At 41.0% G+C, this 25,590-nt stretch overlaps 4 protein-coding genes across 4 annotated transcripts; all 4 read right to left on the minus strand.

Annotated features, from left to right (window-relative positions):
- Positions 1-330: 330 nt before the first annotated feature.
- On the minus strand, positions 331-2,357 carry LOC145895518 (caspase-6-like). Its single transcript, XM_082984323.1, has 8 exons — positions 2,322-2,357; positions 2,134-2,263; positions 1,559-1,722; positions 1,343-1,490; positions 992-1,170; positions 775-940; positions 535-632; positions 331-477 (listed from the first exon to the last, which is right to left on the minus strand). The coding sequence occupies exons 1-8, from the start codon at positions 2,352-2,354 to the stop codon at positions 331-333; spliced, it is 1,065 nt and encodes a 354-aa protein (XP_082840449.1). The 5' UTR covers positions 2,355-2,357.
- An 855-nt stretch (positions 2,358-3,212) lies between these two features.
- LOC145895519 (caspase-3-like) lies at positions 3,213-5,433 on the minus strand. The gene is made up of 8 exons (XM_082984324.1): positions 5,337-5,433; positions 5,158-5,278; positions 4,488-4,654; positions 4,277-4,424; positions 3,812-3,993; positions 3,588-3,741; positions 3,430-3,527; positions 3,213-3,362 (listed from the first exon to the last, which is right to left on the minus strand). The coding sequence occupies exons 1-8, from the start codon at positions 5,367-5,369 to the stop codon at positions 3,213-3,215; spliced, it is 1,053 nt and encodes a 350-aa protein (XP_082840450.1). The 5' UTR covers positions 5,370-5,433.
- Positions 5,434-6,238: 805 nt separating this feature from the next.
- LOC145894916 (caspase-6-like) lies at positions 6,239-9,209 on the minus strand. Its single transcript, XM_082983626.1, has 8 exons — positions 9,095-9,209; positions 8,896-9,025; positions 8,300-8,472; positions 8,084-8,231; positions 7,569-7,747; positions 7,106-7,271; positions 6,859-6,956; positions 6,239-6,800 (listed from the first exon to the last, which is right to left on the minus strand). Exons 1-8 carry the CDS (start codon positions 9,125-9,127, stop codon positions 6,654-6,656), a joined length of 1,074 nt encoding a protein of 357 aa, XP_082839752.1. The 5' UTR covers positions 9,128-9,209; the 3' UTR covers positions 6,239-6,653.
- Positions 9,210-10,790: 1,581 nt separating this feature from the next.
- Positions 10,791-15,289, minus strand: LOC145893855 (ras-GEF domain-containing family member 1B-like). The gene is made up of 9 exons (XM_082982221.1): positions 15,155-15,289; positions 14,388-14,470; positions 13,503-14,258; positions 13,156-13,377; positions 12,900-13,040; positions 12,609-12,791; positions 12,063-12,488; positions 11,866-11,989; positions 10,791-11,757 (listed from the first exon to the last, which is right to left on the minus strand). Exons 2-9 carry the CDS (start codon positions 14,454-14,456, stop codon positions 11,606-11,608), a joined length of 2,073 nt encoding a protein of 690 aa, XP_082838347.1. The 5' UTR covers positions 14,457-14,470; positions 15,155-15,289; the 3' UTR covers positions 10,791-11,605.
- Between the last annotated feature and the right edge of the window lie 10,301 nt (positions 15,290-25,590).

Raw genomic sequence — 25,590 nt, forward strand, 5'->3', positions numbered from 1 at the left:
CGGGTTTATGATTGCCAGAGTTTCGAGTTAGTTCAAAGTCTGTTTTGAACAGTGCGACGAATAAAATAATATACATTCAATTAAAGATGAACACTATGATATGTATGTTGGTCTGTCCTATACAAAAAAAAACTAAGAAAAATTAAGGCGAAACGGTATGGAAATATCTGGTGTAGACACCAACAACTATTCGGAAAAATCTTCAAAACAATTTATACAGTCACAAGAAAAGATCAAGAGCAAAATTGAGGAGATGCAATGTGGAAAATATCTTCAATCCATTTCGTGATAGGAAAGTGGATTCCATCATTTGCACTGCTCATTTAAATACTAATAATTGCGAATCTTTGGAGTAAACACCACTTTGCCTCTTAGCTGGGAAATAATGGAGGGCATTTGTTTCATTGCATCAGACTTTTTCTTCCCAGTGTTGGATGCGAATTCCTGAGCCACACGATTTGTAACCAAAGTCAAAACCTTTCGAAAGAACGAGACCGTTACCAATGTCCGTTACAATAATTTACAGTTTCTTACCCTGAGCAAATCCCACTGCCTTCCGAACTTGATCAAGCAATCGCACAACACTTGAATGAAGATAGATCCGTTCGAAGAATTTCGCCACGCGTAATAGTCTAGAAAAGAGTGATTTTGTAGCCCACTTACTGTCATAAGAAAGTTATTAATCATCGTGGCATAAACCAGTAACGCAAAACACTTTCATAGCACAAACAAAAACTCTGCACAAAGCAAATCGCTGACTAGGTCGAGACGTACCTGCTGGTGTTGCATGAGCAAATAGGAAATCAGCTGCAACAGGGATAGAAATGTTCTCATCATCCTTTTGCTTATCATCCGTTAGGCCAGCGTCTGGTTGATCTTGACCATAGCACATGGATTCTTTGATAGTTACGCCTTCGTCCAGTGTTTGACCTCTACATGCCTAAATAAATATTTAAAGTTGTGAAAAGTTCTTTTTTTCTTTCCAAATTACCTGTGTGATAAAAAGTTTTGGTTTCATAGCCAGAGAAGGACACTTGTCTCCCTTAAATTGATCTGTAATCCGCTTTAATTCGTAGTGATCATCGTAGGCGTAAAGACGGTCATTTGTAGTCCCATGCGACAAGATTACACAAACAAAACAGTCGCTGTTGGAATGATCCATTTTTCCATCTAAAAAAATACTCAACTGTGGTGATGGATGGCACGCCAATTGCTTTGCTAGTTGATATTTAATGTAAATACCTGTACTAGCAACGTGCTGCTACGCAAAGCAAACTTTGCTTAAAAGGTTGCTGACTCATGGTCAGGACATTTCCTTCATTATTAGTTTGATTATGCTTACACTCGTCGATTTGGCGAAGTAAAGACTTCCTCTCGAGATCATCATGTACTTTGAAATCAAATCCTAAAAAATTGGCCACTGTTTTGAGGGATGTCTTGTCAATGTGTGTTCCTTTCCTCTCCGGAAGGTTGAGAAACGTTTCGTATTTCTGTTCCAAACACCAAAAAAAATTAATATTTAGAAGTTAAAATGCATTTAGAATAACACAATATTAACTTCGTGATTGAACACAACGAACAGGCCTCTTCTACGATGGTTCATATCGTAAATCAACTCTCCGACAGGCAGAATGGCCTTTGGAAGATCACTTTCTTCATCGTCTCCCTCGTCTCTAACTTGTGCAGAGGATTGTTGGCAATCATAACCAGCGTCAACACAGTCTGATAAAAATATAAGATTAACAACACAGGTCAGAAAAAGATAATATGTGTTCAGCTAACAAATGCAGCTGTATACGTGAGGAAAGAAAGTGACAAATGAGTGTGAAAAGATACGACCCTTGTCGGAAATCGTTAGAAGCGTCAGAACAATCAGTCGCCCCCAATTTAACAGAAAACAGATACAACCGTTGCAGAATATAACAGAATAGTTAGTTGAAACGGGATAAACTGGGTTTGCGGTTCACCACTTGGTTGAGAATTGTTGGGAATGGAATTGGAAGCATCCACACAGTCAGCCTTAACTAATTAAAATCAATACCACAAATTATCAAACGCGATACAAAACAGCTCAACTAACATCACTGCCATACATTTTCTCCTATAGCCTACCCACTAATAACTCTTACTTACCAACCGACTTGCTAGCTGTTTCTGCTTCGACTACTGCAACAGGAATGTCGGCCTTGTTGTCTATTCGCACCGTTTTTACATCAACCTCGTTCCCAGTTTTGAATACCGTGATCTGAAAATCTGCTTCTCCCTATATTGTAAACAGCGATGTAATTGGTGAGTACAAAATCTCCAAACTACATATTCACCTTGACATTAGCTTGTATTTTTACTTGTTCCATTGCGATTGCCTGTACTTGCAACTACTTTCCTTTGTGAGTCCAGCTCGTGTTCGACGTTAAAGGTATTTGTTCGAAACCAAGTTTGTTTTCTTTGTGCAAACATACGACTTTTTATAGCTGTTTGGATTTATTTTAATTTGTTCGAATCAGACATACTGTAAAATGAACATATTTATTAAATTATGTATTTCCCAATAGTGTATTATTGCTTCAACCGCAGTTTGAAAAAACTTACTTTGCACAAGTTGTTCTCATTTCCTCCATAGTTTAACAGCATGTAAACAACACTATACACACCAATACTGGTATTTGTTTGCTGTGCTAGCTCACAAAAAGGAGAAAGTCAAATGCTCGTACAAAGAGAACGCTAAAAGGTAGCACCAAGATAACCTCTCTAGCAGATTGAGCTTATCAACACGAGAGAGTAGGTTTTTCACAAGGACCACAAACCCTCATTTTGACCTAAATTTTGGTTCTAATTTCGAAGCGGTTTTTGTTGTACATTGTGTTTCTGAACTTACAAGCAACCCAATCCTGTGTTTTCACTTGCTTAAATAGACCTACTATTTGCTAATAAACTTTATTGGCAGAGTTATATAAACGTTTACAAAATGTTACATAATTCACAACTACGTTTTCAAAGTTAAACAGCGGTGATACTTAACGCAAAAATCCAAACATGATTTGATCGATTGCAACCTCGAATTTAAATTATTTCACTTGACACTCGAAACACTATATCACAGGTTTTTGCCTTTTTTCAGCTATGTAACTAAATAAAAATAAAAATTTTTCAATCGACGATGGTATGTATATAAAATGTGAATCAGCTACTGTGTTATCGCAATCTTTACATTTTTAGTAATCATTGGAATGTTTGGACGTAAACACAATCCTTCCCCTCAATTGGGAAATCATGGATGGAATTTGTTTCTTTTTGTTGAATATTTCGTTGATATTTCTGGATGAAAATTCCAGAGCCACTCGATTGGTAACCAAAGTCAACAGCTGAAAAACACAATCGTACTTTATTCGTAAACCACACTTATGGATAATTACGTTAATACACCATTACCCTTAACAAATCCCAGTCTCTTCCAAATTTGAGCAAGCAATCACACAGCACTTGAATAAAAATTGATCCACAACCGCTGTTTCTCCACGCATAGTAGTCTGGACATAGCTTTTTCATACTAAAGCGAATTTATATAAAGACTCAAGTCTTAAACTTACTCGCTGGAGTTGCATGGGCAAATAGGAAATCAGCTGCAACCGGAATAGAAATCAGGTCACTTTGTTTCTGAAAAGATTGGGAATCTGGCTGATCCTGACGGCATGCATCTCCTTCTACGATTACACCTTCCATAAATTTTTGTCCTCTGCATGCCTAAACAAGAAAACGCGCGCGTCTGAAATCGGTACTCACGCAAATGTTATTTGTTTTTATATCGATCCACCTGTGTGAAAAAAAGTTTTGGCTTTCCAGCCAAAGAAGTGCACTTGTCGGCCTGAAACGGTTCTGTTATCATGTTTAGATCGTATTCCATGTCGTAGCCGCACAAGCGGTCATTGAAGACTCCGTGTGACAAGATGACGCAAACGAAACAGTCATTATCGGAATGATCCACATTATTCGCATCTAAAAGCAAGTGGAATATAAGACTACAAAGTTAACACAGGATGGAATAGTTGGTTCGATTTCGAGATCATCCTCATTCACCAAATAAATTTGATTACCTAATATGTGGAAACAATGACCGCGTATTTACTCCTTCATTATTATCTCTATTTATTAAATAGCACGTGGAAACTATAGAAATACAAACATGTAATTATTCGTTTTCAGAGAATAGCATCGTCAGTATTAAGTACACTATCGTCAAATACTGCATGTTAGTTTTACTTTTACCCATTTTACTCACAATAATCTATGTGGTCGATAATTTCACGTCTCGTGCAGTCATCGTGAACCTTGAAGTTAAAACCCAAATACTTTGCCACAATTTCGAGCGAAGATTTGTCTATATTCGTTCCTTTTCTTTCTGGCATTTCCAGACACTTGTCAAAGTTCTATTATAAACATAATTGACGTGAGTTTTATACTGGAAAGGAAAATGCAGAAGTGCAACTAACCTGATGATTGAAAACTACAAACAAGCCCCGATTGGGGTGGTTCATATTGTAAGTAAATTCTCCGTCAAGGGAAATGTTGCCTGTTGAAATTGTCTGATCGTCCTCATGGCCGGAATGTGACGGAAAACTTTCATCATCGATCGCAAAGGATGTGGAAACACAACTACCTAAGATCAGGATTAAACACAAGTGAAATATTGACCTGTCGCTTGCTATTCACAACACAAGCGACCCTTTAATAACCCTGGACGGACACCTTCTGTGACTAATTATGACATTCTATATAATGCGTGGCCAGGTAAAGTTGGTTCATGTATATTGCGTTTGAATATTAGTCACACTAATAAATCATTGGGCATTTTAGGACAAGCTTCGTTACATATTGGTAATCCAATCGTGGATACTATGAGGCTAGGAACATTTAAAGTAATCACTGATAAACCTAATGAAATTGCGATAACAAACATCTTACAAAACATAAAGGTCAGCCATCATTGACGACTTATCTGGTTTAAATGCTAGGGTTACTAAATAATTTGTAGTTAACAATCAACAACATGTAATTGCTCAAAGTGTGCTTGCTTACGAAAAGCTTTGCTGTAACAAATGAATCAAACTGTTTTTTTTAGCATTTACATCATTTCGCTATGCTCACTGAAACATTACTTACCAACCAATTTGCTTGCTGTCTCTGTTTCCACCTCAACATCGCTCTTCGCCTTGTTGTCAATTCGCACGGTTTTTAATTCGTCGCCGCATTTATAAATTGTGATCTGAAAATCTGTTTCTCCCTGTATTGCAATAAGGAATATATTTGATCTACACTAAATCTCCCAAACGAATACTCACCTTTACAGTTGCATGAATTTTTACTTGTTCCATTGTCCTTTTAATGTGTTATTGAAACTATTTTACGTTGTCCTTACAGTCAGACAGCGTGTGTACTAATAGTTAAACAGCTCATAAACGACACTCCACACAACGAACAAAAAGCTTTTCTACTGTTCTAACTCACAAGGAGAGGAAATTATTGACTCGTATACAGAGGGTAGATGGTTAAATTACCAAAACGCGCAAGGTAAGCTTCAAACCTCAACCTGACAAACCTTTAAACGCGTGTGTACTGGACATAAACGTAACAGCACTTTATCCTGGATAATTATTGGTATTATACCGTCTATCACGCGTCAGGCACTGTATGCATGTCCCCGAAAACAGAAGCAATTTCCCAGCCGTTGAGAACTGTTTAGTTAGTGAAGTAAGGCTGTAGCGTTAATCATCATCACACAATAATGACAAAACACCAATACGTGTGGCGTTCACCGATATGTGCACGCCAAGCAATTCACGACACTCGCTAGTGAATCATCAAATCTACAGTGCCCATATGACATATCACCACCAATATGACGATGTTGTCTTTTGCAACACGCACCTGTACATTAGGTGTCGCATTTAATATGTTTACTTGTCATGCAATGGCCGCTGTTGTATAAATTTTGATTCGCACTTGTATTCGATTGCATTCGTTTGTTCTGTACCCGTTTGCTTTTATCGCCTTTACCTTTTCTAATATGCTTTCGTGATATTTGGGACATTCTTGCTTCAAATTATGTTCCTGTCTAAGTTCCGTCACAATGTCGTATCGACAATTACCGAAATCTAAAATGAGCTCAGCATTGCCAAGTAACATTTTATTGCATTATTATATGTGTTGATTATATCTCACAAGATATGTACACATTATCACAGGCGCACAACCAGTTTTATAGCAAATCGTCATAATCAGCATTGCTGTGAAGTATGAACATGAAAAAAAAAGTTATTTGCAATATTCAGGCATAGAACAACATTGTCGTGAAATACTTTACAATAAACAACTTGGTATAACCATGATTGGCATCGTACAAATATAACTTAACGATATATACATCTTCGGTACAAACAGGAGGTTTGGGTTACGTTCCTTGCTATTAACAAAATTATAGTATCCTGCTGGGAGTCAGTCAACAGAATGAGAGGGTGATATGAAGAAGGGAGGAGATGAGAAAAGAGGAAATCTAAAGCGGGAAGCGGAAATGTTGAAATATCTCCAAGCGTCCACACAACCTCCCAAATCCACAGGAAAGTAAAAAAATGTTGCTTTCATTGTTGATATAAATGTTATTATTGGTAGGGTTTTTGGGTAAACACAATTTTGCCCCTCAACTGGGAAATAATGGAGGGAATTTGTTTCTTTGCATCAAACCTTTTGCACTCGGTGTTATGAGATGCGAATTCCTGAGCCACACGATTTGTGACCAAAGTCAAAACCTTTCGAAAGAACGAGACCGTTACCATTGTCCGTTACAACAATTTGCAGGTTACTTACCCTAAGCAAATCCCACTGCCTTCCAAACGTGATCAAGCAATCGCACAACACTTGAATGAAGATAGATCCATTCGCTGAATTTCGCCACGCATAATAGTCTAGAAAAGAGTGATTTTGTAGTACAATTTCTGTTATTAGAAAGTTAATAATCCACGTGGCACAAACCAGTAACGCAAAACACTTTCTTAACACTACGTTTCAAAAAAAATTCTGCACAAAGCAGCTCACTGATTTGGCCGGGACGTACCTGCTGGTGTTGCATGAGCAAATAGGAAATCAGCTGCAACAGGGATAGAAATGTTCTCATCATCCTTTTGAAAATGTTCCGTTGGGCCAGCGTCTGGTTGATCTTGTCCATAGCACGTGTATTCTTTTGTAGTAACGCCTTGGTCCAGTGTTTGACCTCTACATGCCTAAAATATATTAAAATTTGTGAAACAAGTTTTTTTGGCCATAGTGCGCTTCACAGTGGTTCGTCTCTGTTGTTTGGTACTCAGTATAGGGTACCCAACAGATCGACGTTCACCGGACAGGTACCACAAAGTGGAATCTAGTGTGCCTGCTAGTGTAAAAGCTAGCACAGTGCCATTGCAACAGCTGCACTGATGAGAACTCACAGGTCGAAACAGTGCGTGTACACACCCTGTCTGCAGCTTACCAATATTATTACGGCTTTCTAGCACATAAGTTTTTTTTTCTTTCCAAATTACCTGTGTGATAAAAAGTTTTGGTTTTCTAGCCAGAGAAGGACACTTGTCTCCCTTAAATTGATCTGTAATCCGCTTTAATTCGTAGGGATCATCGTAGGCGTAAAGACGGTCATTTGTAGTCCCATGCGACAAGATTACACAAACAAAACAGTCGCTGTTGGAATGATCCATTTTTCCATCTAAAAAAATACTCAACTAAGTTAAGACCACTTGAAACGGTCGTTGGTTTAAACTCTTGAGTTAAAACGTGTTCTCAGAAAAAGCATTTTCAGCTTGTGGTACTTCCCAAACTTTAATGTATGTTAAGAACAATAGAATAATATATTGGCAGTCGTGGTGATCATATGCATGACACGCCAATCGCTTTACGAGTTCTTATTTAATGTAAATACCTGTACAATGCAAAAACGTTTTGGTACGCAAGGTTACTACTAATATTGTAATATAACACTTTGTTCAAAAGGTTGCTGACCCATAGTCTAGGCAGTTTCGCTTATTAGTATTATTATACTTACACTCCTCGATTTGGCGAAGTAAACACTTTCTCTGGAGATCATCGTGTACTCTGAAATCAAAGCCCAAAAACTTGGCCACTCTTTCGAGGGAGGCCTTATCGATATGTGTACCTTTTCTCTCTGGAAGGTTGGGACGCGTGTCGTATTTCTGTTTCAAAATACCAAAAACGGTCATATTTAGAAGTTGAAATTCATTCAAAATAACACAGTATTAACTTCGTGATTGAACACAACGAACAGGCCTCTTCTTCTATAGTTCATATCGTAAGTGAACTCGCCGACAGGCGGAATGTCCTTTGGAAGATCACTTTCTTCATCATCTTCCGTGTCCATAACTTGTGCAGAGGATTGTTGGCGATCGTGACCAGCGTCAACACAGTCAGATAGAACTATGAGGTGAATGACACAAGTCAGCAAAAGTTGATACTTAGACAGCTAAGAAAAGCAGTTGTATACGTGAGGAAAGAAAGTGACTCATGAGTATGAAATTAAGACGACCCTTTGGCGGAAATCGTCAGAAGCGTCAGCAACAATCAGTGGCCCCCAAGTCAACAGAAACCGATACAACCATCGCAGATTACAACAGAATAGTTAGTTGAAACGGGATAAACTTGGTTTGCGGTTCACTACCCGTTGCCTAATGTTTCTTTGTTTAAGATCACACATGATCTACAAATAATTAATTTTACATTGCAATTGTCAAAAAGTTTTCAAAGCAAGACGCGATGTTTTAAAACCTGATATACTGTTTTCACAACTATTACTGTCCCCTACTTCGGCCCAAACAAGTGCTTAAGCTAAAAAAAACTTACCATTGGATGTGGTTGGGGTACCATCTCCTACTACCGTACTACCACATTTCTCCTTGCTGTCAAATCGCACAGTTTTTATATCAACCTCTCCATCCGCTTTACAAATGGTAATCACAAACTGTGCTTCTCCCTTTTGAAAAAAAATATATATACATGCGGATACTGATACTATATAATAGGCTACCAAGCAAATACTTACTTTGACGGTTGCTTCAATCTTGACTTCCGCCATCTTTGCTTTGATTCTATAGCTAGAGCTCTGTGGTTAAGGGGTTCAAAATCGTAAAACTTTGTGTATATACCCTTTACACCACCAGCATAACTGACATTCAGTTTTTTTAACGTCACGTAGAAAATCGCCACTAAGTTTCCAACCGGAAAACCCCAACAATGCAGTTGCCAAAGATTAAAAGTTTACGGTGTTTGTAATGGTGGATAGACGTCATTGTGTTACAGGCAAATACAAACTTTCGTTGATTAACGTTACTGAATAAGGACCGAAACCTGTGCACACGGTCTACGTCAGTTACTTCCAAGACACAAACAGCACTATCTGTTGGTGATGCACCACTGTATAAATGCGGAAGCTAAAGTGTAACCAATGAAACTCGTGCAAATTTAGCTTTGCAAAATTGCAATAGTGATTCAGGGCTGCAATTTGTCACAAACTGTTTAGGGCTAGTCAGTTAAATACTAATTTGCATTCTGTTGGTTGGAGTCTCTAAGTGAATAACACAAATTCGAATAATTTAAGAAGTTGTTTAAACGTAATGGTATACACATCATGAGTCGTCTTGGTTTCAAAGGAAGCTAAACATGTTTTGCAAGTTAACATTGAAAGTATTAACTGCAAATTAAATCCTTTTTTATCAAACAAAAAATATTCTAAAAATTTGCTTCGGTCACTGCCAACTTTAAACGACATGTTTGAAACACTTTCGCCCTGATATGCAACAATGCATCGTGCCACTGTTTCCTACACAAAGCATTTAAATGACGCTAGACCTAGGCATAATACTGTAGAATAGCACAAATCTCAACCATTGATAGCTTTTTTTTACATGTACATGATTTCCCACGGCGCCAATCCTATACTGCTAATTCAGTCATGAAATAAAGAATCATGTATTATTCGAAGATGTTTATTTATACATAAATTTTTGCATCAACATCTTAAATAATGACGTCATTGCAGTGGGCCCTTTAGAATAGCTGTTCACGTGATTGTTAAGTCCTGATTTTTATTTTTGCTTGGGTCTGCATTCGGTTGACGATTTTGCGGCCGCTCAGTTGCAACTCAGTCAGTTAGTTTACAGCACTAACGATGAACACAGCAGCATTGAAAAGGTTTGCTTATAATGATTAGCACATCAAAATTTTCAAAATGCATATTACAGCAACATACAAACGAATGATTGCACGTGACCTTTTACAATATTTATATTTTTTGCTGTCGTATTTGTAAAGCGCATTTTATCACCATTGATGCTGCATAAATCGTACAACCGACAAAACAAGAATTAATGATATAAATAATGTTTGCAGGGCAGGTCTTCTCAAACAGGCCGCCGCAACACTGCAGACAAGTGCAGGTTCAGTCAAAACCCTAGGAGTCGCGAAAATATTTTAACAAATTAGAAGGGCTAGGAAGCGAAAACGTTTGTTAAGCTGTGGTAAAGCTAAAATCGAAAACTGCCAATGGCTCTTCGAACTTGTACAAAGAATTAAAATGTTTCAGCCAAGAAAGCTCTATTTCTACAGCGCGATTTCTCTCAAATTCACTTGTTTTTGATGTTTTAGCGAATTCATCAGCTACCAAGTGCAGCCATAAACTAGTTTCGCTTTTGTTTCAATGCAGAAAACTATTCGAACAACTCCAAATGAATACGGACAGGTTTCTGTAATTTTCACCTTTATTGTCAGTGATTGATTATTCAACCGACAAGAAATCAAGCGGGCGCACGAGGGAAAAACATTGAACTTCACAAACAAGTAACAATACGTCGCAGGCGCGTTTTTCACAATGACGTAATACAGAGACCATGACGTCACAAGACAAAGGCATCGTTAGAATATCTCTCTTCTTTTTGTACACACAGCGGATGGCAGTCCGGGGATCCAACAAAAAAATGCACAGCGTTAGAACGAGAAGCAACAAAAACGAAAAAAAAACGAGAACGAACGTAAAAAAACAAACTGAGCCTTGGGCTCGGCGGGGTTCGCTAAATATCATAAACAGCTTGCAGTAAGGAACGTTTCTTCAAATAGAAAAACAAAAAAAATGTAACTGCACAATTTTTCAGTGTTCGTTGAGGGCGTATTTGCTTGCGGCAAAGTAATCGTCAAAGCGGTTTCTGCATTTGGAGTGTCGACACAAAATTAGGAATTGTTCTACGGTAGAGAAGATTGTGAAATGCAATCTGTCGCAAAAAGTGATCACTACTGACAATGACAAAACTAGCCTACAAATATTGGGTTACATGACTTTGCGTTTGGCGCAAAGGGAAATCGAACTTCTGTCGGAGCTGGAAATGCTCCTTTCGTTGTGTTCTACAGGTCATGGAAGGATACAAGCCATCTACATCCAGTACAGTTTTTTTCATTGATAACAACCTTCTTCTTTTTTCTCTCGGTTTTAGTTCTCTCGCATTCGCTCCGTTTCTCTTCGGGAATCAACCTCGGAACCTCCGTGTTGTTACACCTCGACTCTTTACATTGTTTTCCTGCGCGCGCTCTTGCTCAAGTTCGTCTCGTTCCTGCTGATTTTCTTCTTCGATTCGCGATCGGCTCTTAAAGTTTTCAGTTGTTGCTTTTCGAAGCGGTTTGTCGGTGCTTCACGCTTGTACGAAAGAAGATACAGTTCTGCGAAACCAAAATATAACAGTTAGTTTACTCATTGAAAATCACCTCCATACAAAGGATTTGCAAAGAAGAAAAAGTAGGGTATATTTAAATGTTTTATATACACACCTTCGTCGTTGTTGACTGGTGTATGTAGCAAGAAATCTTGCATGGCGCTGTCTTTAGGGTAGGGAGCAGCAACTTGTTTCCACTCTTCCAATGGTCGCAATAGATTTGACAGTTGGCGCAGTTTCTGAAGGGGAAAAGGGAGAGTTAAATACAAGAAGTATATTTACAGATAGGCAGGACAAGTGCGGTATATTCACCTCGAAATTGATGCTTCCATCCTTTTGAACAGTGTGTATGGCGTGGTTTAAGAAGTAAACATCTTTAACCATCAGCACGAGAAATGGAACAATAATTCCCTCGGGGGCAGCATTCCTTTCGAACTTGAAGTGCTTCTTGGGCGTCGATGCGCGACTCGACGACGTCACACCCGGCGAGGACGCACCTGGTGACGTCACAGAACTTGGTGACGTATCGTGGTCGCATTCGATTCCAGAGTCACCGTGTTGCGAGCACGTTGACGTCACAGAGGTAATTGAATGTTGCGAAATCATAGAATATCGGTTGGTGGCTTCGTCGTGGCTTTTCTCGCCACTCGAGGGCGCCATGGCGAGGCGTGAGGAACCGATGCGAGAGGCATACACGGTGCGGTACTTCTGAAAGTTATTTGCGGGATCGAAGATGTTCTGCAAAAACATTAAAAGATTAATAAAAATAGAGGAACATAACTATTTGAATATTTTCTTCATTATTAAACAAACAATTTCAGGGTCGGCGTACAGTCCTGCATAATGTGTTTGAATTACCTGTAGCTTGTGCAATTCAGACAACTTCAACTTGTTCCAAGTTCTCTTCAACCTCGTAACTGGCCCGAGACTGAGGCCGGTCAAAATCGCCATCGATGAATTGAAGTTTGAAAGTTCGAAACACCGGTTGGCAACCCGTGCGAAAAATGTGATCACGTGACGAGCTCGCTTCCGTTTACGGCACTAAAAAGAAACCAAGACGCGTTTAAACTTTCGAAAGACCATTAACAAACGATGGAAAGGTGGAATGAATATTATTAACTGTTTGATGTACGCGGATGTGACACTTACCATGCAAGTAACGGTGCCGACAAGGTGACTGAGGCGGTTGAACCACCTGACACAGGCGCCCAAGTTTGTTCGCACATCCTCATCACCATTAGCTGTAAAAAGCTGCAAAAATTCCTCCGCTCCAACGTGCTTCAAGAAATCCTGAGAAAGAACAAAAAACTAAGTTAGCTAATGTTAGAAAAACAGTTGAAAGTTCATCGAAGTGCGCCCGACACTAAAAGTTAAATCGGTACGGCTGAGGAAGTGTGTGACTTACCATCTCAATCAAGCACAATTGCTGGGCCATTTGATTGACGTCAGCCGCGTTTTTCAGGTTCATGATGGTCGACACCAGCTTGTCGCGGGTTTTACGCGCGTTCTGGGTTTTTTGAAGTGCGTCCTCGACGTCAGCGTCGCTCAAGTGCTGCTCGTAGCTCTCCTGTGCGGCTGTACGGCGCGATATGCAGTCAACCACCGCTGTGCAACGGGATTGCAATTCCTGTAAACAGAAAATAAGTTTTGGGATGTGCATTGACCGGCGTTAGCTTAAACAGTTTGTTTAAACCATACAATTTCAGAAAAAATCTTCCAGGAAATATTCATTGGCTTTTTTAAGTATATTACCTGTTCGGCCTGGCAGCTTTTGATGACGTCATTGAGGGACCACATAATCTTTTTGTTACGGAAATCGGCGGGAAAATGCTTCACCCACTCGTGCAAAACGTGCACAAGCTGGCGGCGGCGATTGATTTGTGGCGTCACAGTGGTTTCTTGGCAGTCGCACAACTCCTCAACATCTTCGTCGAGAATCATTCCGCTGTCGTTGCAGGCTGACGACGTGGCTGCATCTTGTGACGTAGGGACTGTAAGTCGAGGACTTGAGGGCGCCCTACGGTGTCTGTTGTTGACACCATCAAGTTCATCGATCTCAATAACTGCTGATAATATTCCGGAATCTCTTGAAACTACCGACGTTCTGTCAGCGACAAGTCGATCCGGTAACGCAGATGCACTAGGTGTCGCATCAGAGTCGGTGGCGACTCGTCGCCTGCCGCGTCTACGTCGCTTGATTGTGTCTTCGCCTTCCGCAATTGACTCAACAGGACCTGACGACCTAAAATCTGTGCCGCGCACGCTGGACTCCATAGCTTCGGTGGAAAATCCAACAGATGGCTTGGATTCGCGAATGTTGTTAGCTCCTGCTGAGCCGACTGTCTTCGCGTGCAGTTGGCGGCATTTGGAGCACACGCTTCCCGCGCATTTAGCGGGTCGAGGTGTCGCGGTTTGATCTTCGCACGCCAATCTGTTGAGCTCGGTAAGAAGTTGGTGTGGCGACAGGAAAAGTCGCGAGCCGAGAAGAAACGAATACACGAACTCGTCCTGCAAATTCAAAAAATACAACTGAATAAAAGCAACCAAAAACATGCCTGAAGCGCATGTTACTCATTCAAATCATGTATATGTTGTTAACACAATTAACAGTGCTGCACAAACAGTATTATTACTTACGTCGTCCTTTAAATGCCTTTCGCTCAGTAGGTGGCGCAAGAGACCTTCTTGATGGACTGTCTCGTCCATCGTCGTTTCAATGTCTGTGGAAAGATTGCGAAATAACAAGGATTAAAACTTTGGGTTACAGATCAGCGTCATGTTTATACGAACAGTCATACGCGCGTGGGCCCCGGAAGGCAGAAACTTTAAGCGGGTTAATTTCATGGCGTTGAACATTTTTGCGGCATTGAGCTAATCCCACTGAGCAATCTCGACGTGACGAGCTCGCACACAGCGCCGTGGCCTCGAGCGTGTTACCAGTGTTGGCCGACAAACGTTGTAATCGCCTCCCGCCCGATCATCGCGCCGTCACGGTCAACAAACAAGGTCTTCGTAATAGCGGGATTTGCCAGGCGGTCGAATCCTACTCTGCGGCGCCATGGCCCGCGGCCCGTCGAGAGCGCTTGATTGCAGGTGCTTAAGCTTTAGATGTGTATCCAAAAACACGGACGCCATGTCGGATTTAGACACGGAAAGTACACTGCGCATGTACTTGTTTTGAGTAAAACTACACTGGGCCGCTTGTTGTCGCAATGACTCATTTAAAAAGAGCTTAGATAACCAAGTTATCCTGCCTACGTAACAAATCCCCACACAGCTTTAAAAGTTGAGTTTGCTTGTTAATACAAAGACCCTATTGTTTCTAATATTGGTTATTGTAAGCAAATTAGCCCCGCAAATGTCTAGACACAGTACCTGATAACCAAGCAATAATGCAAACCTACCGATAACCTTTGGGTAAATCTTCGCAGATAACGTCTCAAGTGGTAATCCAAACAAAAACACAGTTTCAGGAGTGTAAAAGCTTGATAAATATTTGGTCTAGAGCACTTAAATCTGAAATATTTCAAAAAACAAATTCGATTAGTGATGCTGGCGTCAGTCGCTCGGAAAAATTGACACAAAAAGTCAAGGGCGCACGGAGCTCGAACTGTGAGACATCAAGAATTTGGGTCGCGCTGGTAATTAGCACGATCGTAAAGACTACTAAACGACCGCCGTACAACATTCCGACTTATTTCGTGCCTCGTTCGAACGCACATTTTGACGACTGGTACTCCATTCGCGCTCCGATGAGCTTCGTGGCAAAACAAGCCCGTCAACATGCTATAAATACCCCTCCCCTGGTGACAGAGGCCTTCCAGGTCGAAGTGTTAACAAGTGACGTGGGACGTTCTGCACACAACACCACCTAAACACACCCAAGTCCGTAATATTATAAATATCGTTCACCGAGGCAAAATAGCGAGACGGCCAATCCTTGCGGCGCGGATAATTGAGTACTCAGTCGCCTGTGTTAGGCACTTAATTAAATCAACATGCCATTTAGCTTCTATCCGCTGCAGGAGGCTCTGGGCCGGGACCCCGAGCTTTACATCCGTCGCATAAGTCTCTACGCAAAAGGCATCTACGCAATAAATAATGCATATAACCTTCCGGGATATGCCATTGAATTCCGAGGTAATAATACAGGGATTACATCTGTACCTTAGCGATGGCAATAGAACATTACATATTCGCGAAACGACCTCCCCAGCCATGTATAACATACCAATAGCGGTTAGTTGTCGTGATAACATTCGCGCTAGGTGCGTGCACTCACGACTTCGGTATTTCGCTCATGCCGCAATTGCGGCTTGTTTGCATTCGAGACATTTCTGGCGTCTAACCGCGTAAAACGTAACATGTCTACAACTCTGTGAGGTAAATGGTCATGGTAAACTGTAGTGTGATGTACGTATGCTGACAAGGACAAATCAATTTATGCCTTGTGATGCACCATCGATCATAAAGTGTAACTAGATATTTGCTGTTTGGCTTACGGGCGAACGGCCCTGGAATTTGAAACCACTGTTATTTACCAGGCGCGGGTGGCCTCGAGACTTCGAATTAATTTTCCAGCTGACTCTACAGTTTGTTTCGTAAATTTGCAGAGACATTGCAACACAATATTCTGAAAAGCAGGACTCCATCGGCACCCGCGTGACTTGCAAATCGAGATAGCTGACGAAACATGATGTGTACCCGCGACTAACTACTGTTGCGAGTGCTGCGAACTTGTGAAGGGCCTATTGTGTTTCCACTTGAAGTAGAGTTCAACGCTGGCGACCAGCGGCGTGACAACAATGGATAGTAGGGAATAATTGGATCGAGCGGATTGCGGGCGCAATTTGCACTAACTAGCAGGTTCTTTGTGTTACCCTGGCCAGTGCGTATCTTCCTTCACTGGTAAGATACAAAAATATCCAGCGATGATCCATTCACATTAACGAGGTTCCCACCGGCTTGGTACAATTGAGCGATAATTGCCATCATTCCCGCCTAACAGTTTCGTAGCACAAACATGTTTTCGAACCCTTAGCATCAGGTCACAATCATAAGCAGAGTCTCTCAGTCGTATCAACAAACAATACAATATCGTCACCAGTAAGTGACAATAGGTACAACGGCACGTATTGTGACATCACAATAGCCGCCCGTTCTATTTCTGCTTTCGCGTAAACATATCGCAGAATTTCCGTCGCCAATATTTTAATAACGCCAACCTTTGTCAGGGCGCTTTTCCGGCTGGTCTTAATTAAGACACTAATCAGCATTGTCTACCTATGTGGCACCAATCCCGGAGTTCGGACTGATCATGAATAATTTACCCGAAATTTTCGAAGTCGCTTATCTCAATACGCATGTCACTCTGTCTGGAATTAGCCCATTTTACTTCAGCACATACCTCGCCTTACGTACGTCGCCGAACTTCGGCAGTTTGTTGAATTAGCGGCTACAGAGACTCGACCGTTAGACTCTGCACCGATTCGCAAACAAGGCATATTGTGACGCCGAAGAGCAAATTCACTGCCTGCCGAAGTCTAAAACCATTTCGACATTTTGCCACGCCGACTTAACCAATATGTCCTTGCACCTCACGCGCCAAGCAACCAGAATTGTACAAAATTTGTTGCTCTAAAGGAAATTATTTAATATCTACTGGTACTGCTAGACTATCAATCTGCGGTTCTTGCCACTCCAACTAACAAGTAATCCAGTTTAAGCCTGCCTATTTAAGCTCCCCTTGAATACGACAGTAACTTTCGCTTCCATAAATCCATGTGAAGTCCCGAAACTGTGAACTGAAAAGATGCTGCTGAACAACAACCTGGCACTTGCGTTCTCGCATCGAAGCAACTGACTCGAAGCCGTGGGAGAGAGGAGAGGGCGCAACCACTCCAGATCGAGCGCAAGAAAAAAAGGCCTTCCCGTTTTTCTTGTGACGTAAAACTCCGCGCGCTCGCTTCTCTCGTTTCTCTTTGATTGTGAAGGCGAAAACTTCTCTCTGGGTCGCTTTCATGCTCACTCGTGCCTCCATTGTTAGACTTTGTTTGCTATCCGAGCGTTGGGCGCGAGGCAACTCGTGAAGCTGGCAAAAAACAGGACTTTTGTACGCCCTGCCCGAGCGAACCCGGCTAAAGCAAATAGCGCTAGTGTCGTCGTTCGAGAGAAGTGCTCTGCAGGCGCAAAATAAACTTCTCGAACTCAAAAACACTGTTTAGTGTTAGTGCCGTCGGTCACGCACGAAATAGCCTCTTCAGCGTTTGTGTTTTGTAAACTACACAACGTAGATCTTACATAAATACACTGCTATACCCTTCACCCATCTTCTATAGAAAACACAATGCTCGTTACAGGTAACTCTGACAACCAAATACACGCGTATCTAATTTTATGTAGGAATGAATAATGCTGTACTTTTTTGTCTCCATGTTGTCTTTACGTTTAGATAGGCAACAGATGTTAGAATATGTGATACGTATCAACTTGCCCGTGTCCAGGTTGCAACGCATATTCTAAAGCTCGGCACTCACCTACCCGCGCTATGATAAGGCGTATAACACACCTTCCAAATGCGTATGCTGCTACTCATTATACGCGACTTTTAGAACTGGAATTGCTTCGCACGCAAAGGGATTGATAGCACACTGCACAATGACAAGCATCCTCAAATCAACCAAGTAGGATTCGGGCGAACGACACCTCATCCTTTTCAAGACACAATCGGTTTGATGTCTTCCACGTCCCAGGCAACCGGAGCATTTACCCGTCGAGGTTACAAAAGCAGAACAATCAGTCACCATACTTCTGCCTAAGGGGAGTACCTGAACCTCGGTAAAAGTGGAAACGTCACTTAACCGGTGATTTCCCAATGACCTGCCGTCCTTTGTTCCTGGTACTTTTATACTGCATACGCGTGTGCATGTATATTGGGCGCGAGTTTCAAAAATAGCAACTGAGCCGCGTATAGATCGGCCATTGTTTTTGCAAGTCGCCGCCAAAAATACCGCAACGCTTCATTAAAGCGCTATAACGCGTAAGGGAAAAATCGGGCGTGGCGTCACCGCTGAAAATAGATAATTAAACAATGGCATTGTTTTAGGCCCTGCCAGGTTAAAAAAAACAAACCCAACGCCGCCTTTTAATTACCAGGCGCAAATAGAACAATCGAAAGTGACGAATCAAGCACCCTAAGCGGCTTAGCAGGCGAGACTCACAGTCTGCTGGCACTTCAATCGAAGCCGACACCCTATAGCAAACTTCATCAGTGCAACGACGTCGATTCAATGACGAAATGACCTTGCCTGATGCCGGCACGAGTGATTGATAAACCTGATCTATCACAATTAGCAGGTCGCGCAACGTGTTCACTGAGTCAATGGCAAATACTGCAGTGCATGTCAACGTTGTCCAACGTGCGAAAACAAATACAAAATCTTTATTAAATTAGCGTAAATAAGCGAGTTTTCCTTGTTTTAGATATGACTATTTTTACACAACTGGAAAGTCAAAATACGTATGAACCGATATAAACAACTTGTAGAATTCGAGCACTCTCTCAATTCCACCTTACAGTTCTCCAACTGGTAGTTGCTTATAAGGTTGGTCCAGTTTAATATGCACGTTTATTTCGACAGTTTCAAAATCGATTCCTAAATTGTGATTTTAAACGATTTTCTGACCATACCTATTCAAAAAGAATATTATAAGCACATACAGACTCATTACACCAGCCTCAACATTACACAGGCCGAAAAGTGAAGAATGTAAGATAGTACATGCTTATTACGTCACAAGACGTCGACAACAAAAATCACTTTGGTGGCGGGAAGGAATTATTTCGTGCTGGGGAGAGTATTGTCTGTAACACAACTGTTATGAAAGAGTTCGACATCCTTGCAAACATTTCCGTAACACATCGAAATAGCGTAACAATTCAGATCAACAAGAGCTTTCAAGCGTTTACAATAGTTGGTTAGCAGGAACCCTGTGCGGTTTCGGTCGATCACTGCAACAAGCATTGCATCAGCTCCGTTTGCATGACCAAAAGCGTTCAAAAAGAAACTGAAGGTTTTACAAAAAACCTATGTATGCCAAAAAAGTAAACTTTTTACAATTAATTTCTAAAAAAAAAATCCAAGTTACGTTTGCAGAAACTGGTTTCACATCAAATTCTAAGACATACAAAAAATTTTTTTGGCCAAAATCGGACTTGAAAATGATGTGAATGTGTTTGCCTGTTTCAACCCACGGTTTCTCACGGTCAACTGATCCGCTTGTAATTATTGTGTCAATGGATGTAATTAAGCATCCATTCATAGTTGCCACCTGTGACTTGAGTTTCAAATGTACGTCTTAACAACACAACGTAGCATTACATCGCCAAACCGCATTTCCCACAACAGCAAGGTGAAAGAGGTTAAAAATGCCTGATGTGCAATGAGTCTGTGTAAATCATTGAGCAAAAATTTTCCTTTAATTAAAAAAAAAACAAGTTATTTATTTTCAACGCATGTCGTAACACCAGGGAAGAGAAGTGATGTGCTTTATAGCTGTTTATTTTGAACATTGTCCATAGTTCCCTAAGGAAAATTTCTGTTATTTTTCGCATAGGCTGTCAGGACATGTATATCGTGTTGGCAAGTTTTGTCGCAAGGAACACGAAATATGTTCTAATTTATGGGCGGTGACCTCAACTATTCTCGGTACGTAGCACTCCGAAAACATTGGAGGAGCAGAAAGCACTCCAGAACAATAGTAGTTAATCAGTTACCCGAGACCAGAAACAAATCTGCGAAATATCAGAGCTGTTTGCACAAAGAGCAGTAAGCCGACAATCCCCAAATGCTAACAAAGCATAAAAAACCGGCTAAAACCGGTTTGGGCGCAGTGGAGAGGCGCTCCAAGGGTTCACCGTCGGGGTTTACAATAGTACCTGTGTCATCAAAAAGGCCTTGCTCTATTTAACCTCTTGTCTGTGCCTGCTGTTGGTGTTGTCGCCATGGATTTGGAGAACTTTAGCGAAGGCAATAAAGTCGAGTTGGTGTCGTATAATTTCCACAAAGAAAAATCTCGACAATGGACGATTGCGACACGTTTTTCGGTTGGAAAAATTACCTTTGAACGAAGCAAACAACCTTGTTATGTGTGTTGGGCTCCAAAACATGGACATGAATGCGTGATTGAAAACATTGATGCTTTGCTGGACAGAAATTATCTGTTGGTACTAAGCCGACATAAATTGTTATGCTTGTGCTATGACTAGGCCTGGAAAATTTGTAAGATTTTTTTAACCCTTTAAACGGTTAACGCGTATAAAATAACACTTGCGTAATCATGGCAGCAAATATAGTTGTTAAAAGATATTAACCCGTACTAGGTTAAAATCACTCACGTAAAAAACTTTCATCATATATGGAGTTTGAAGGCTATTATGCTCACAATTGGGCGAATTATGACGCAATCGTTGGCGATTTACCGCAAATCAAACGAGTTTGCCATCTCGCGTCATCACAGGTAAAGAGGCCTTTGTTTTGTGACGTAGCCTGGGCAAAGCGGTCGCCTGTTCGTGCCTCTGTGTTATGAGAAGAGTCATGTTACGATATACCACTGCCCACCTGATACTGCAGTTTCTCCAGTGGCCTTCAATTTGCGGTCAATGGTTAGTAAAACAATAACACCCTCAAACCAATAAGACCGTCCGCTTGTATTTGACCAAACAAGGGTAGTGAATCAGTACGCGGAAACACTTAGGCCTGTGAGCAGCAATTTATCCGTATTGGTTTATATTTGAATCGGCGTGATAACTGGAAAGAGCAATGACCACGAATAGAACAGACAGCCGTTGGCGCGTGCTCTGTGTTGCTTTTGTTTATGGTTTCGCATGCTTCGGCAAAACAACACAACTGCAGGATGGAAAATTCCGCGCGAAGAAAGCTAACTTTGGAGTGGACATGCGTCCAGAAATACAACGCATCATTTGCAGAATTATTCGCAAAAAATTTTCTTTAAGTAATATATTTTAATGAGGCACCAACTATTCCTAAAACTAAATACTTCGTTGATGAAATGAAGGCATACAAGAGTCACTCCATTGAATTCTTACTCTGTTAAAGCGAAGTTTAAGTTGACTTTTACTGGGAACAACACGGAGGTTTCTTTTTCTCGATACGTTCGACAACAAAAGGGTTGCGACGAAAAGCAGCCATAATAAACTGTCGTAAATGTTCGCGATAAAAGCACTTCGGCTGGTTCAACGAGCTAGAGGCAGTAAACAGTCTCCAACAACACCGAAGGTTTGTTTGAGCTTGCCCAAAACGTCACAGAAAGGCATTGTGACGTTTCATGACCTAGGTGCAGACGCCATTCGGTTGCTCATAAACCTGAGGTTGCTGGAAACCACTTGGCTCCTGAATACGCAAATCGCATTACCAGATTTAAATGTTTGTTGTTATACGCTGTTTCGGTGGCATTGTGACGTCATACTTTTGGCGCCATTCGTAGTTGTTTTCGAGAAGGAGTAATAATAGTTGTTTGTTGCACGTCATTACCTTTTTTGACAAATTGTTATTCACTATTGGTGGCAAATTCACGCCAGCAAACTACATTGAAACGAAAACTCTGCTAATTCATTTGCTTACAAGCCTGGTCGCTAAAGCAGTATTTATTTCATCACGAAATTGTGTTCCTAGGTGGGTATTACAGGTTGAATTTGACGCCGTGCCTGGTGCGCAGTACAAGAGAGACCGAGCTTACGAATAACCAAAAGTTCTTGGACCTGTCGCTTTGTCTGACCACAATCCTCTTGAGCTGAAAATACTGAGCACGAAATTTCATAGTGGTCTCCACTCCGAGAAGAAGAATTGCACTGACGTGTAAGCAACTTAATTAAAACTTCAAGACCGCGTGCTGTATATGGTTCATATATGTACGTAATCTTTCAAATGCATGCTGCTTAAAAAGCAATGAGAGTTACGACAACTTACCATCACTTTCTTGCACGATCCGCACATGTGGACAAATGGAAAGCAGATATTAAATATAAACCCACAAAGTTTTGCCTTTGAAAACTTTGAACTTAAAGCCTTCAAAAAACGTCACACAAAACCTTGGGAACGTCAACAACACTCATTAATTCTCACCGACCTTATTTCGCACGAATCTAACTTTTAATTAAACACTGCCTAGCTATACCACTGCACCTGGCGATGCGTAAAGGTACGGAAACAAACAAGTTACAAGATGGCGGCCGTATCGCAATAACCGGGTATTATTAGCTCGACGCGTAGTAACTTGGCATAGCGACGAATGCGCCCGCCGTCTCCGCTGGCAACGTAATTGCCGGCTTACGGCCGTCGACTACCGACTTTCGACATTCTTGGAGTTGTCCGACGTCGCCGAGAATCACCCAACAGTCAACTAGTTGCTTGTTTGCTAGTTAGAGCACTTCCCGTTTAAATGTTGAAGATTGTTGACTATGATGTGAGGTACGACGCTAGCACGAAAACACAACTAGCGTTTCCTTTTCGCAACTTTCAATCCATCCCCGATTTCAATAATTTTTCTCAGAAAATTTTGATTAATTGGTTTTATGAATTACTTGACACGAGAGTGTCCAACGCAACAAACCAGTTACACCTTTTAAATACACATTACTTAAGTGAGCTACAGACAAGGCAAGTTGTTTCGACCAATTCAACACAAAGTAACTTCCTTTGTTTTCGCAATTCTGCGTCGCCACATATTCGTCATGAGGAGTTAAATATGACGCGATGGAATATAAGCTGTTGTGACCAGTAAAATCGTCAAGTCAAGACACACGCGCGCCACTCGCCAGTAGATGTTAATCTCAGCCTTTCAAGTTCCCGAAATTACGTCACTGGTCACCGGGCGGTGTTAAAGGGAACAAAACAGAACCCTACGTAGACCTGTTGAGCCCTTTCGGTTCGCCATGAAAGCCCCGTTATTGAAGAGAAAGGATGGAAATCAAAACTACGCAGTTGCTCTCATCAGCGGGAATGATTCAAATGTGGTTTTCGGATGGGAGTGCTACAATTTTCTCCTATTACATAGTTAGGTATGGAAAACAGATCGAAATTTTATGTAGCGGTAAGTTTTGAAAACGCACTTACTTTGCGTTGATCGGATGTTTACATCGAAGATGGTGAATACGTCGTTGAAGGAAATACGTTTTAAACGTGTATCATATTCTGAATATACCCTTCCTCATTCGCAAAACAAGATTTGACAAAAGCTATAAATTGGCAAATATGTTTACGAAATCTTGTTTGTCTCTTGAACAATCGCTACTTCGATCAAAATATCCAAGCCACAAAAACACGAACCCAAAGTGTATCGCGTGTGTTTGGGGCACGTTGAACCGAACCATATTTCGAAACACAAAAGGCGTTTTACAATGACTACGAGCAGACATCAAAATATCTGATCGGTTGCTCAGGTGTGGTCGCCAGACTAGAATGTGCCGTTAAATCCTTGTAAAAACTTTTCGGAAAACCTGAATGCTCGTACGCAATCTGACTCGTGAGTTTATGGCAATTGGGCGCAGCGACCCCCGAGGTGATTCAACCTGGGTTTAATAGCTTTAAATCACGAGGAATGTACCAACAAAATCGTTTCTTCTACATATCTTCATGCCTAGTATTTATTGAACAAAAACACGTGTTACCAACTTTTCCACCGCAGGTCAAGGTGCAATTGAGTTTATTTCCTTGTAAAAAGCAACCTTACAATTACACACTTTTTGTTAAACTTCACAGCCAAGTGCTATAATAATAGTTTTATTTGGATTTAGTTTTAAGTAACGCTAAACGTTTCAGCAAGAGTTGGTATTTTTATGGGATCTGTTATTTGCGCACAGCTTCGCAAATATTCACATCCATACAAGGTGCATCGTAAGTTCTGTTTTACAAAATTTCGTCACCGATGATTTGTACAGAAAAATCCCAGCGATGCAAGTGTTGCGCAAGATTGGACTCGCCCCACTACTCGTATATATGAGCCACTTCGGGAGAAGCGACTTTAACGTGGTTTCGCTCCACTAAATCCGTTTATTAGCGGGTTGGGGTTCACATTGATCGCCAGTGAAGACTGAAGCCAAAACCATCAATCATACGGATTTAGACGTGGCGTATTCCCAAGTCATGGGATGCATGATAGTTTATCGCAATCGCTGTCCAACGTAAACCATTAACATAAATATCGAAAAAATATGATCAAAGCTGTGGAATACGGATAACATCTATTATCATAGATTTAGGGTTATCATACACCATGTTATCGGCATTTGCTATTTCGGGCACATGAATCACTTTCAGAATCTATATTCAAGATAACGTAAAAGACATTTTTGCCACTCCCTAGTCAGAACAAAGTGTCCGAGTACGCCCATTAAACCTGCTTCCACACATTACAAAATTTGTGTAAAAGTTGGATGGACTGTCGTCACTCTGCATCGTTAGTCATCTCCGGGAGGATAAAAGTCTTTGTACGCTGGAAACTGGTCGAACTTCAATAAAAATTGGCCGATGATAAGACGTATAAAGCATAAACCTCTATAAAACTGTTTACACAATCTAATACATATTGGAAAAGGTGACATTGAGACAAAAATTGTACTGATCAAAAGACACAGAAAATGGAATAATCGTATTTAAAGTGAAAGGGCACTATCACTTATTGAACTACGAGTCAGACAGCGTTCTCCCACACAGAAAACAGCTGCAAACATCAGACCAGGCCAACGTTTTCTCAAAACATCCGTCGCCGACAAAACGCACTTTCCTCCCAAATAACAAAATTCAGACATACTTGCCTGCAT

The sequence above is a fragment of the Ascidia mentula genome, chromosome 3 (assembly GCF_947561715.1).
Source record: "Ascidia mentula chromosome 3, kaAscMent1.1, whole genome shotgun sequence".
Taxonomy (NCBI): domain Eukaryota; kingdom Metazoa; phylum Chordata; class Ascidiacea; order Phlebobranchia; family Ascidiidae; genus Ascidia; species Ascidia mentula.